Source organism: Saimiri boliviensis, chromosome 10 (genome assembly GCF_048565385.1).
Source record: "Saimiri boliviensis isolate mSaiBol1 chromosome 10, mSaiBol1.pri, whole genome shotgun sequence".
Classification (NCBI taxonomy): Eukaryota; Metazoa; Chordata; class Mammalia; order Primates; family Cebidae; genus Saimiri; species Saimiri boliviensis.
The window spans coordinates 5,302,117-5,315,998 of NC_133458.1; the positions used below are offsets into that span (position 1 = coordinate 5,302,117).

Consider the following 13,882-nt stretch of genomic DNA (forward strand, 5'->3'; position numbering starts at 1 on the left):
CCCAGTGGCCCTTCCCTGGCCAAAGTGACCCCCTCTCCCTGCGTGTTCCCATGGAGCCCTGGGGGTCTGCCTGGGGCTTGGACCGACCCGTGGCCAGCGAGGGCTCCCCGCAGCCCCTTCCTCCCCTCCCACCCCTCATCTCGCGCCCAAAACACAAAGCCACCTGCCCGAAGGAGAGCGCCCATGGAGCCACAAAGTTGCAATTTGCAAAGAAATGCCTGCTCCTCCGCCCCCGGGCGCCTCTGGGTGGGCTCTGGTGGGGAGTGGGGGAAGCGCCGCTGCGCGCGGACACGGGGGTCGCTGCCCTTCCGGGGAGGTTGGGGACTCTCACGAGGACAGACCTCCCCGGTATCGCTCCTCGCCGTGGGTCCCACGACCCCGCGCGCGCCCCGGCCGCACCACTCACCATTACGTTCCCCTGCATCTTCGCGGTCTTGATCATGGCCTTTTCCTTCATTTTGCCCCAAGTCTGAACGTTACTTCTGGCCGAGGGAAGAGTCACTTAATCCATTGTCCTGGTGAGGATTAAAGTAGACTGGACTGGCGCAAGACTGGCTGGAAACGGCTTTTTGAAGAAAAAAAAAAAAAAAAAATCTTCCAGGTCTTGGGTTTTCCCACCTCCCCTCACTCCTTGCTCGTGTCTTTACCCAGCGGATCCCAATAGTAATCAACTCTTTTTGGCCGCAGCCAATAAAGAAAAAAAAAAAAAAAGCCGGCTGGAGGGTGGGTGTTGCTTTAAACAAAAAGCCAGGAGCCAGGGAGGGAGAAAGAGGCTGCGAGCCCAGCCAGCTAGGGCGAGAGGCAGCTCCGACTGCGCGCGTGTCCACAGAGCTCTCAGCCAGCACACTGCGAGCTACAGCGGGGCGGCACGCGCGGGGGGCGCACTCGGGGACGCCGGCGGCTCGGCCCCAGCTCGGGGGGGCTCCTCCAGCAGGCGGAGCTGGGTGCAGCGGTCGCCTCTGTGGTCCCTAAGGGCGGGGACCTGGTCGGGCGGCGGCGCCAGGGACGGCGTGTGTGTGTGTGTGTGTGTGTGTGTGTGTGTGTGTGTTTGTGCGCGCGCGCGCGCGCGCCGGGTATACTGTCTGAACTGGGCTGGACTGGGAAGCCTCGGGCTGCATCAAGGTTAAGCGAGCCCAAACTGTTTGAGCAGCGAGCGCAGCCCCTCCGCAAACGCCCCTTCCCGGGTCAACGCCCACTCCGCGCAGGACTGGACTGGGCGCGCGCGCGGCGCACTCAGGCTCGGCTTCTACAAACAAGCGCTACGGTGCCTGCCGCGGGTGGAGCCGCCGCCCGCAGCCGGGTGTTAACTATTGATCGGCTGCGCCCGCAAGAGGAGGAAGAGGCCGGGAAGAGCCAGACGCGGCCGTGCACGTCGCCCGCAAGTCTGGCGAGGGAGCGGAGGGGACGTGGGGGTAGACTGGGAGGGGATGGCAGCTTATAAATAATGTTGTGGCAGGTTACTATGGGACACACGTCTCCATGGTTGCACTCTGGGTCGGCCTTTGCGTCCGCCGCCGCGGCAGTTCCAGGGCGCAGAGGACCTTGCCGGGAACCGCAGCGCCGGGCTCCCAGCGCGGATGGCCCAGCCGCTCTCCCCGCCGCCGCACACCTGGCTTCCCGAGCTCCACTTCCCTCCGGGCTCCCGCCCCAGCCACATCCCTAGGAGGCTTTGTTTCTTTGGCTCCCTCTTGTCTGCCTGCAGGGATCTGATTCAAGAGACCTCCCACAGCCCAGCCTGGCGCCCAGGACCCTCCACAGCCCTGGAACCCAGGGGCCAAATTCCTGCGTGGATTTCCCTAAGCTCCACCCAGAGCGGCGGGTTGACCAGTGACCACCTGCTACCCCTGCGCGCTCCTCCCATCAATCATTCATTCACAGCCGCGGTTTGCTCCCTGGACCACACAAGGATGCGCGCTCCCAAGAGCGCGAGCGCGCAGAGGTTGGTTAAATTCATTTGCAGACCCACCCAGACAGACCACTTCAAAAGCCGGATTCAGAGGTGATGGACACATCAGGCTTGTGTGTGTGTGTGTGTGTGTGTGCGTGTGTGTGTGTGTGTGTGTAAGCGTGTGCCAGCGCCTGAGGGGAGGGTTTTGGGAAGCTTTTCCGTTATTTACATTCACAAAAAATCTCCGTTTGTAAAAAAGAGTAAGAGGTCACTTTCGAACTCACAAAGAAGCAGATGATTCTAAGTAACTGCAACAGTGATTACATGTAAGATACCCACAATGCCCACATGCAAGCATGAATGATACATTATGTATTGATATAATATGTAATATGTATATTCTACACAAAAACATTAGCACATATGCATGAGCAGTTGTTTACAAGTGTAAACTAGTGATTTGGGCTTGAGATAGGAAGTGGAATAAATAGGCAAACCAAAGCAAAATGCTTGAAAAGTCACTTTTAAAGTAATGTGGACCAGGCTTTGCTAGAAAGTGGTAGGTGCACTTTAGTTTCTAGAAGGACTCTTCATCTCTGTTGGGATTTGTACGTCTCTGGCTGTGATAAGAAAATACTGGAAAATGTGTGGCTTATTAACAACAGAAATTTATTTCTCACAGTTCTGGAGGCTGGAATTCCAAGACCAAGGTGCCAGCAGACCCTCTGACTGACGAGAATATGCTCATGGACGACACCTTCTCGCTGTGCGTCCCATCGTTTGAGGGAAGGCTGCTGTCTGGGGTTCCTTTTATCAGAGCACTGATCCCATTCATAAGGGCTCCTCCCTCATCACCTCCCCAAATCCTCACCCCCTAACACCATCACCCTGGGGCTAGGTTTCACATATGAATTTTGGAAAAGGGAGAGACAGAAATTCAGACAGCAGCAGGCTGCTCAATCACAGCTTTTCTCTAGAAGGGAACACTTAGAGTACAGGTCACTTACACTGTTGAATGTCAGGACAAGCCCAGGTGAGTGTGGACAGAAAATGTCACCAGTCTAAATTGTATTTTAAGCAGTGTTAAAATGGTTCTTTTTCTTCTTCCTTTGAAGCGGCACTCGTTCATCTAGAATTTTCCTCCCTCTCTTTGCCACCAAGCAAGGACCTCCAAACTTCTCCCCACAACCTGCCTTTTCCCATCCCATCACCATGTGATGGAGGAGAGAGGAAAAATAAAGAAGACAAATTTTTTCCCCCAGAGGGCATCTCGCTCTGTCACCTAGGATGGAGTACAGTGGCGTGATCTTGGCTCACTGCAACCTCTGTCTCCTGGGTTCAAGCAATTCCTCTACCTCAGCCTCTCGAGTAGCTGGGACTACAGGGGCCTGCCACCACGCCCAGTTAACTTTTGTGTTTTTAGTAGAAATGGTGTTTTACCACATTGATCATGCTGCTCTCAACCTTCTGACCTCAGGTGATCCACCTGCCCTGGCCCCCCAAAGTGCTGAGATTACAGGCATGAGCCACTGTACCTTGCCGACAAATATATTTTTAGTCTTCCATTTTTATAGTTTCCTTCAAATTATTCCTGGAAATGGAAAGTGTTATAAAATGGATTAAACCTTTAGGTTAAGAAACAACTCTGTTAGCAGACACATTTTCTCCTAACACTTCACCATCATCCTTCCAGCCCTGCTACTTGTCAGGGGTGCTGTGTTCTGCTCCTCCTGCCCAGCTTCTGACCCAGAGCCCTGCAGAAAGAGCAGGGCTGAAAAGCAGGCATGGGAGGGAACGCTGCACAGAATAAAACAGCTAAAGCAATCCTGAATATTCAGGTCATGCCTATTCATTCTTTGCAACTTGTTTGCCTTGAGACACTGCCATACAGAATACTGGGAAGGAAAAGAATGAGGATTAGAGGTCTCTGTAAGAAAGAAGGGGCCAAGCGTGGTGGCTCACACCTGTAATCCCAGCACTTCGGGAGGAGCAGGCAGGCAGTTCTGAGGTCAGGAGTTCAAGACCAGCCAATATAACAATTAGCTGGGCATGGTGGATGCCTGTAATCCAAGCTACTCTGGAGGCTGAGGCAGGAGACTGGCTTGAACGGGCTTGAAGGAAGGTTGCGGTGTGCCCAGATCATGCCATTGCACTCTAGCCTGGGCAACAAGAGTGAAACTCTATCTTGGAAAAAAAAAAAAAAAGAAGAAAAGCAAGGGTGTAAGGAAAAAGTGCTTAAAATAGGATGGTTCTCAATTTCTATATGAATTTGGGGTATTAAAATTTCTGAGAAAATTTGATGAGGAACCATTTGAAGAGAGCATCACCATCGGAGGCTCTCTTCCCATCCCATCCTCAAAATGACTTTTTCTTGTGCTATTTCATTCACAAACAGGGACGCAAAGGTGGTCCTATGTTTATCAGCAGTATTGGCTCTTCTCTTTCTAGGTTTTGCAGCTGTATTTCCTGTTATTTATTTTTTACCCAGACCACAGGAATAGCATGTTTATCTTATGATTCTCACTGCACTGTTTCTGTTAGGTTTGACCACATAGAATCTGCTCTGTTCTGGAGCACCTAAGTCCTGTAGAACCTGCCCTGTCTCACAGCACCTATCCCATTTCCCTTTGCCTAGTGTTGACTCCTGGCATCTGTTTAACTCAGCCAGGCTCTGTCCACATTTAATGCAGACATTAGTGATGTTCATCCTTTTGCTCCACCCTCAATTTATGTACTGCTGGCATTAGCAACTGCTTTGATTAAAGTGGCTTTGAGACTTTTGGCAAGATGTTCAGTTCCACATTTGATGTCAGGAAATATTTACAACACAGGAACAGATTCCCCATGTCACTTTACCAGTGTTCTTTTCTTATTACTTATTACTAAACTTTATCTGCATTACTACCTTTATATAGAGAAACTCCAACATAAGGAAACTCAATGTGTAAAATTCCCAACTTGTAAAAGTGACAGTGAAGGTGACATAGCAAAAGAGAGTAAAACTATTATTTTACACAGCTTGACTCATTACTGATTTTCTTTAAAATGTGAGCTGTCCTATTTCATTGAAGACATTATTCATTCCTATAATTTAGTTTACCCATAAATTTTCAGGAAGATATGTACTAGAGAAAGTATGAGATGGGTCAGCATTTATTTTACAAAATACACAGGTATGATAATAATGGTTTGGAGAAAGCACATAACAAACATTTTTACCTTCTCTCAATCACCCACTCAGAAATTTAGACAAATTAAAGTATTTTGAGAGACTAATGATATGCCAAGCTTGATGACAGGTGATGGATTTTATTATAGAAAACAGTCCCTGTCCTTGAGGATTTCACAGTGTCTGGTGGCTGACACCCAAATTAGCAACATGGACAACAACAAAAATAATTGTACAAATATGATACAGTAATACAGATGACAGGGCTCCTGGGGTCTTTAGGCAAATATGAAAGAAAGATAAAGCAAGTGATGACAGCTGAAATACATCTCATAGGAGCAATACAAATTTAGCTGTTAGGACCTGGAGCCAGGGAAAATGAATGTCTGCAGAGGGATTGCCTGCATAATTCAGTACACTATCACCTGGAAGCAGAGCTGGGTGTGGGAAGCGAGGGTGAAAGGACATGTGGAGACCAGCAGTGAGAGCCATGTGAGCCACGTCCTGCAAAAATGGAAATGTCACAGCCAGGGCGCCCAGGTAGACATTGATAGAGCATGATCCATATTTTAAAATCAAATCCGCCCACCAAAGCAAGGAAACAGAGGGACAGGCAAGGCATCTAGGAAGCGCCTGCACTAATTTTTTTTAGCACGATTTTTTTTTTTTTTTGAGATGGGGTCTTGCTCTGTCATCAGGTTGGAGGGTAGTGGCATGATCTCAGCTCACTGCAACCTCTGCCTCCCAGGTTCAAGATATTCTCCAGCCTCAGCCTCCCAAGCAGTTGAGACTACCGGTGCGTGCCACCTCACCTAGCTAATTTTTGTGTTTTTAGTAGAGACCAGGTTTCACCATATTGACCAGGCTGGTCTCGATCTCCTGACCTCATGATCCACCTACCTTGGTCTCTCAAAGTGCTAGGATTGCAGGGATAAGCCACCACACCCAGCTGCTCCTGCACTAATTTGGGGTTGGAATGATAAAGATATCATTTGGGTAGTAGTAGGATTAGAAAACAGCCATTTATAGATCATCCAGGCAAAACTATTAAGTCCAATGTCAACCCTGCCCACAGATGACCCATTTCCCCACTGACCCTTTGTAACCAAGAGATGGAAACTGATTTTAATCTCACCTCAGTGCTAATGCTACATTACAAGGGCTATGTTGGCCATTAAATCAATTGTCTTATAGCTAGAATTGCACATCTAACAACTTATCACACATACTTACTTATTGGCATTGCTGCCTCTGCATCCCAACTTGAAGGCATATGCCTTCACGTTCTTCTTAGGGTCCTCCTACTTTCACACTGTGACTTATGAGTAGTAGGCTGTTTAATTCTTATTTCTTGAACAAATGAAGCAATGAATGAAAGGATATTTATGCTGCTACCTCTTCCACTATACTTTCAATCAAGAATTGACATTACAAAATTTTAAAATAAATATCTTCTTTAAACCTAGCACACTGCCCTATTAATGAAGCATGTATCAAAGAAATTCTAAGTGTATACACAAATAACTCTCCAAAATTAATTAAAAGACCATTATCTTTGGCAATGTTTCACTTTGCCAGAGTAGATGAAGAGTCAAAGAAACGACTTAGGTTCATCTCTATCTCATGCTTGCTCCATTTAACAGGAACGTCCTGGGAATGAGATAAGTCAGACTGAATTCATTACAGCAGATTGATCTTCAGGTAATAGACTGAATTTCAGGTTCATCTCAGGTATGGACCAAAATACACAGGGATCCAGCTCAGTGTCTCTTATCTCCCCTTCAGACTTGTCTCTGAGTATTAACAAGCGTGTTAGGCTGCAGACCTAATTTACAGGAGGACGAACAGAGGATGGATCCTGGATGTCATATCCCCAGCCTTGTCCCATGTCACATGTTGGCATAGGCCAAAAACAGAACTATTTTAACTCTTCAGTTTCCTACTCTAACAGATTGATTAAGGCCTCTTGACTCACACAGTATTTTGTTGGTATTAAACTACCTTACAGAAGTGTAAGAGTATGAAACAATTGTTGGGCTCCTTTATACATGAGAATATATACAGAAGCCTTGTAACTAAGCAAAGTATCGGAAAATATAAGCAGTTAAGGCTATGTGATTCCTAGTATCTCTGGGCAATGTGAAATTCCTTTACATATCTATTTTATAGAATCAGTGAGTCACATTATATGTTTCAGCATTCTTGTGGAGTTTTTTTATGGGAGAGTAATGGTCAAACACTTAAAAACTTAAAGCAATAGATGTGCAAAACACATTCAAACAAAGGGAGGGATTTTAGTTTGCTTATGATAAAAATTATATGTAACAAGTACAAAAATTAGCTGGGTGTGGTGGCATATTCCTGTAGTCCCACCTACTCGGAGAGGTTGAGACAGGAGAATTGCTTGAACCTGGGAGGCGGAGGTTGCAGTGAGCCAAGATCACACTGCTGGACTCCAGCCTGGGCGGCATAGGGAGACTCTGTCTCAAAATAAATAAACAAATAAAGATAAGTAAATAAATAAAAGGTATTTTGGAGCCAGAAAACTTGGGCTGGAATTTTAAGCATAGTTTCCTCTCCCTCTTCCCCTGTATCCTAACAATTATACACTCCTGCTGCTTCCTTACCACCAGCACTCAGACCCAGGTAACCAACTCTTCTCTCTGCTGGACCGTTGCTATTATTTCTTTCCTTTTCTGCTCACATCTCCTTCTTTCCCTTCTCCAGTGTATTTACCGGGAAATATTAGAAGTACAAACCTCATCACGTCACCACCCTCTCCACAGCTAAACGCCTTCCCTGGCGTTCATTGCTGTTAGGGAAGTATACAAGTTTCAGGACCTTGGAGAGGTGCTGCTATTACTTAACTATTCCAGCTTCAGGTTTTTCTTTTTCTATTGTCTTTTCTTTCTCCCTTCCTCCTTCCTTTTTTCGCTTCTCCCTTCCTCCTCTCTTTCTCTTTATTTCTTCACCTCTGTACTACATTCGCATGACCTTATTCAATCTTTGTACACACTTAATTCCTGCATAGGGATTTTTTTTCATGCTATTTTCTTTACCTTAAATACTCTCCCCTTTCTTCTGTCTTTAAATATAAAAACAAACCAAAACATCTTGTTGAAGTATGACACTTAGAGAGGAGTGCCTCAGTCATAAGTCTACAACTTAATAACTTATCTCAAAGTGCACACGTTCATGTAATCACAACCAGATGAAGACATAGAACATAAGGGGTGTCACAAGTTTTCTTGGTGCATTCTTCTGGTTACAATCCCATTTCTTCCCTGAGAAAATCACTAACCTGACTCTAACACTAGTTAGTCTGGGAGAGTTTTGAACTCTATATAAATGGAATCAGACAGTGTGAATGCCTTTTTCATTCAGGCTCACTTGGGAGACTGAAAGATGATGTATGTAGCTGTAGTCAGCTTTCATCACGGCACTCAGTGGTGTGAACATATAATCAATCCATGCTATTGTTGAGTCAATTTGTTTTTTTTTTGTTGTTGTTTATTTGGTTGGTTTTTTGCTCGGTTAGGCGCTAACATAAATAATGATGTTATGACCATTCTCATAATAGACTTGATTTACATATGTAAGAATTTTTGAAGGCTATATATCTCGAAATTTAATGGATTCATTAGAAGGTGTATGTTTAGTCTTGTGTAGCCTTACTGATAAACAGAGGCTACCCAAAATGACTCCTGAAGCAATAGGATGTGAGTGACCTGTTTCTTCACATTCTTCTTAACATTTCATATTGTGAGGTTATATTTTGTTGTATTTTACTTCTGAGTAACATTTCTGATGAGAGTACATGGATATCTTGCATTGCCTTAAAAGCTAATGACAGTAAAAAGGAAAGCTTTCATATGTTTGTTAGTAATTTGGATATTTTATTTTGTGAAGTGCCTGTAAATGTTTTTGCCCATTTGTTAATTTGTAGTATCCAGATTTTTAATATCCTAATTTAGTATGAAACCTTTTAATATATCCAGGATATAATATAACCAGGATATGAATTCTTTGTCAGTTAATATGTATTGCAAATACTACTGCTTTTTGGCTTTCATTAAAATGATGTTCTTTTTCATTCAGAATAGGGTAATACTTGATTTTTAAAAAATCAATCTTGCCCGGTGTTTATGTATTTAAGTATTTGCTTGAGAATCTGCATCAACTAACCAACAAAACAGCCAGGTAGCATCAAAATGACAGTATCAAATTCACACATAACAATACTATCCCTAAATGTCAATGGACTAAATGCCCCAATCAAAAGACACAGACTGGCAAATTGGATAAAAAGCCAAAACCCATCAGTGTGCTGTATCCAGGAAACCCATCTTACATGCAAGGATACACAAAGGCTCAAAATAAAGGGATGGAGGAAGATCTACCAAGCAAATGGAGAGCAAAAAAAGGCAGGAGTTGCAATTCTCATCTCTGATAAAATAGACTTTAAAGCAACAAAGATCAAAAGAGACAAAGAAGGACATTACATAATGGTAAAAGGATCACTGCAACAAGAAGAGCTAACGATCCTAAATATATACGCACCCAATACAGGAGCACCCAGATACATAAGGCAAGTTCTTAACGACTTACAAAGAGACTTAGACTCCCACACAATAATAGTGGGAGACTTTAACACCCCATTGTCAATATTAGACAGATCATCCAGACAGAAAATCAACAAGGATATCCAGGACCTGAATACAGACCTGGAACAAGCAAACCTAATAGACATTTACAGAACTCTCCACGCCAAATCCACAGAATATACATTCTTCTCAGCACCACATCACACCTACTCTAAAATTGACCACATAATTGGCAATAAATCACTCCTCAGCAAATGCAAAAGAACAGAAATCATAACAAACAGTCTCTCAGACCACAGTGCAATCGAGTTAGAACTCAGAATGCAGAAACTAACCCAGAACCACAAAGCTTTATGGAAACCGAACAACTTGCTGTTGAATGTTGACTGGATAAACAATGAAATGAAGGCAGAAATAAAGATGTTCTTCGAAACCAATGAGAACGAAGACACAACATACCAGAATCTCTGGGACACATTTAAAGCAGTCTCTAGAGGAAAATATATAGCAATGAGTGCCCACATGAGAAGAAAGGAGAGATCTAAAATTGACACCCTATCATCAAAATTGAAAGAGCTAGAGGAGCAAGATCAAAAAAACTCAAAACCTAGCAGAAGACAGGAAATAACTAAGATCAGAGCAGAACTGAAGGAAATAGAGACACAAAAAACTCTTCAAAAAATCAATAAATCCAGGAGCTGATTCTTTGAAAAGATCAACAAAATAGACAGACCACTAGCCAGATTAATAAAAAAGAAAAGAGAGAATAACCAAATTGATGCAATAAAAAACGATAAAGGGGATATCACCACAGATTCCACAGAAATCCAAACCATCATCAGAGATTATTATAAACAACTCTATGCACATAAACTAGTAAACCTGGAAGAAATGGATAAATTCCTGGACACCTGCATCCTCCCAAGCCTAAACCTGGAAGAAGCCGAAACCCTGAATAGACCAATAACATGGTCTGAAGTCGAGGCAGCAATAAAGAGCCTACCACCCAAAAAAAGCCCAGGTCCAGATGGGTTCACAGCTGAATTCTACCAGACATACAAAGAGGAGCTGATACCATTCCTTCTGAAACTATTCCAGACAATCCAAAAAGAGGGAATTCTTCCCAAATCATTTTACGAGACAAACATCATCCTGATACCAAAACCCGGCAGAGACTCAACAAGAAAAGAAAATGTCAGGCCAATATGCATGATGAACATAGATGCAAAAATCTTCAATAAAATACTGGCAAACCGATTGCAACAGCATATCAAAAAGCTCATCCACCATGATCAAGTAGGATTCATCCCGGGGATGCAAGGCTGGTTCAACATATGCAAGTCCATAAACGTAATTCACCACATAAACAGAACCAAAGACAAAAACCACATGATTATCTCAATTGATGCAGAGAAGGCTTTTGACAAAATTCAACAACCCTTTATGCTAAAAACCCTCAATAAACTAGGTATTGACAGAACGTATCTCAAAACAATAAAAGCTATTTACGACAAACCAACAGCCAATATCATACTGAATGGGCAAAAACTGGAAGCATTCCCTTTGAAATCTGGCACTAGACAAGGGTGCCCTCTCTCACCACTCCTATTCAATATAGTACTGGAAGTTCTAGCCAGAGCAATCAGGCAAGAAAAAGAAATAAAGGGTATCCAAATTGGAAAGGAGGAAATCAAATTGTCTCTATTTGCAGATGACATGATTGTATATCTGGAAGACCCCATCATCTCAGCCCAAAATCTCCTGAAACTGATAAACAACTTCAGCAAAGTCTCAGGATACAAAATCAACGTGCAAAAATCACAAGCATTCCTGTACACCAGTAATAGACTTCAAGAGAGCCAAATCAAGAACGAACTGCCATTCACAATTGCTACAAAGAGAATAAAGTACCTAGGAATACAACTAACAAGGAACGTAAAGGACCTCTTCAAGGAGAACTACAAGCCATTGCTCAAAGAAATAAGAGAGGATACAAACAGATGGAGAAACGTTCCATGTTCATGGTTAGGAAGAATCAACATCGTGAAAATGGCCATACTGCCCAAAGTAATTTACAGATTCAATGCTATTCCCATCAAGCTACCAATGACCTTCTTCACAGAACTGGAAAAAAACACTTTAAACTTCATATAGAACCAAAAGAGAGCCCACACAGCCAAGTCAATTCTAAGCAAAAAGAACAAAGCAGGAGGCATGACACTACCGGACTTCAAACTATACTACAAGGCTACAGTAATCAAAACAGCATGGTACTGGTACCAAAACAGAGATATAGACCAATGGAACAGAACAGAGCTCTCAGAGGAAATACAACATACCCACAACCATCTGATCTTTGACAAACCTGACAAAAACAAGCAATGGGGAAAGGACTCCCTGTTTAATAAATGGTGTTGGGAAAACTGGCTAGCCATGTGCAGAAAGCAGAAACAGGACCCCTTCCTGACACCTTACACCAAAATTAACTCCAGATGGATTAAAGACTTAAACATCAGACCTATTACCATAAAAACCTTAGAAGAAAATCTAGGGAAAACCATTCAGGACATAGGTGTAGGCAAGGACTTCATGACCAAAACGCCAAAAGCAATGGCAACAAAAGCCAAAATAGACAAATGGGACCTAATCAAACTCCACAGCTTCTGCACGGCAAAAGAAACAGTCAGTAGAGTGAATCGGCAACCAACAGAATGGGAAAAAATTTTTGCAGCCTACCCATCTGACAAGGGGCTGATATCCAGAATTTACAAAGAACTAAAGCAGATCTACAAGAAAAAAACAAACAAGCCCATTCAAAAATGGGCGAAGGATATGAACAGATACTTTACAAAAGAAGACATACAGGAGGCCAACAAACATATGAAAAAATGCTCATCATCACTGGTCATCAGAGAAATGCAAATCAAAACCACATTGAGATACCATCTCACACCAGTTAGAATGGTGATCATTAAAAAATCGGGAAACAACAGATGCTGGAGAGGATGTAGAGAAATAGGAACACTTTTACACTGTTGGTGGGAATGTAAATTAATTCAACCATTGTGGAAGACAGTGTGGCGATTCCTCAAGGACCTAAAAATAGAAATCCCATTTGACCCAGCAATCCCATTACTGGGTATATATCCAAAGGATTATAAATCATTCTACTACAAGGACACGTGCACACGAATGTTCATTGCAGCACTGTTTACAATAGCAAAGACCTGGAACCAACCCAAATGCCCAACGATGATAGACTGGATAGGGAAAATGTGGTACATATACACCATGGAATATTACGCAGCCATCAAAAACGATGAGTTCACGTCCTTTGTAGGGACATGGATGAACCTGGAAACCATCATTCTCAGCAAACTGACACAAGAGCAGAAAATCAAACACCGTATATTCTCACTCATAGGTGTGTTGAACAATGAGAACACATGGACACAGGGAGGGGAGCACTACACACTGGGGTCCGTTGGTGGGAAATGGGGGAGGGGCGGGGGGTGGGGAGGTGGGAAGAGATAGCATGGGGAGAAATGACAGATACAGGTGAGGGGATGGAAGGCAGCAAACCACACTGCCAAGTGTGTATCTATGCAACAATCTTGCATGTTCATCTCATGTACCCCAAAACCTAAAATGCAATTTTAAAAAAAAAGTATTTGCTTGAAAAACAACTTTTATCTTTTTGAGTTGTATCATGCACTTTTTATCCATTTAATTAATAAGATCGCTCATATGCACTATTTTTCCTACTTTCTTCATGCAATCATACACGACATAACAACATTTCAGTCAACCTATGACAGACCATGTATACAACAGTGAAGCCAGAAAATTATAATGAAGCTGAAAAATTCTGGTTGCCCAGTGACATCATAACTGTCCTAACACCATAGCACAATGCAGTTCTCATGAGTTTCTGGTGATACCGGTATAAACAAAACTACTGCATTGCCACTGGTTTAAAAGGATAGCAGATACAATTATACTCAGTACACAATGCTTGATGATAATAATAAACACAAAATTGTGTTCATGTCTTAGTTTTAGCAAAAAAAGCTTAAAAAGTAAAAAATGAAATAAGAAAATTTGAAAATAGATAAAAGCTTATAGAATAAGAATATGGGCTGGGCACGTTGGCTTATGCCTGTAATCCCAGAACTTTGGGAGGTTGAGGCGGGCAGATCACGGGGTCAGGAGTTCGAGACC

The 13,882-nt window shown here is 43.3% G+C and overlaps 1 protein-coding gene across 2 annotated transcripts in view; it reads right to left on the reverse strand.

Moving 5' to 3' along the window:
• DPP6 (dipeptidyl peptidase like 6) overlaps positions 1-13,882 on the reverse strand; it is a 1,161,897-nt gene that overhangs the window by 1,034,868 nt on the left and 113,147 nt on the right. Inside the window, exon 1 of one of the 2 annotated variants that reach the window (XM_074378865.1) lies at positions 407-1,219. The exons of the other annotated variant lie outside the window; for it this stretch is intronic. Coding sequence (XP_074234966.1) covers positions 407-457 — 51 coding nt within the window. The 5' untranslated portion in view covers positions 458-1,219. Of the gene's footprint in view, positions 1-406; positions 1,220-13,882 lie in introns of those variants that run through there. 2 annotated transcript variants of the gene reach the window in all.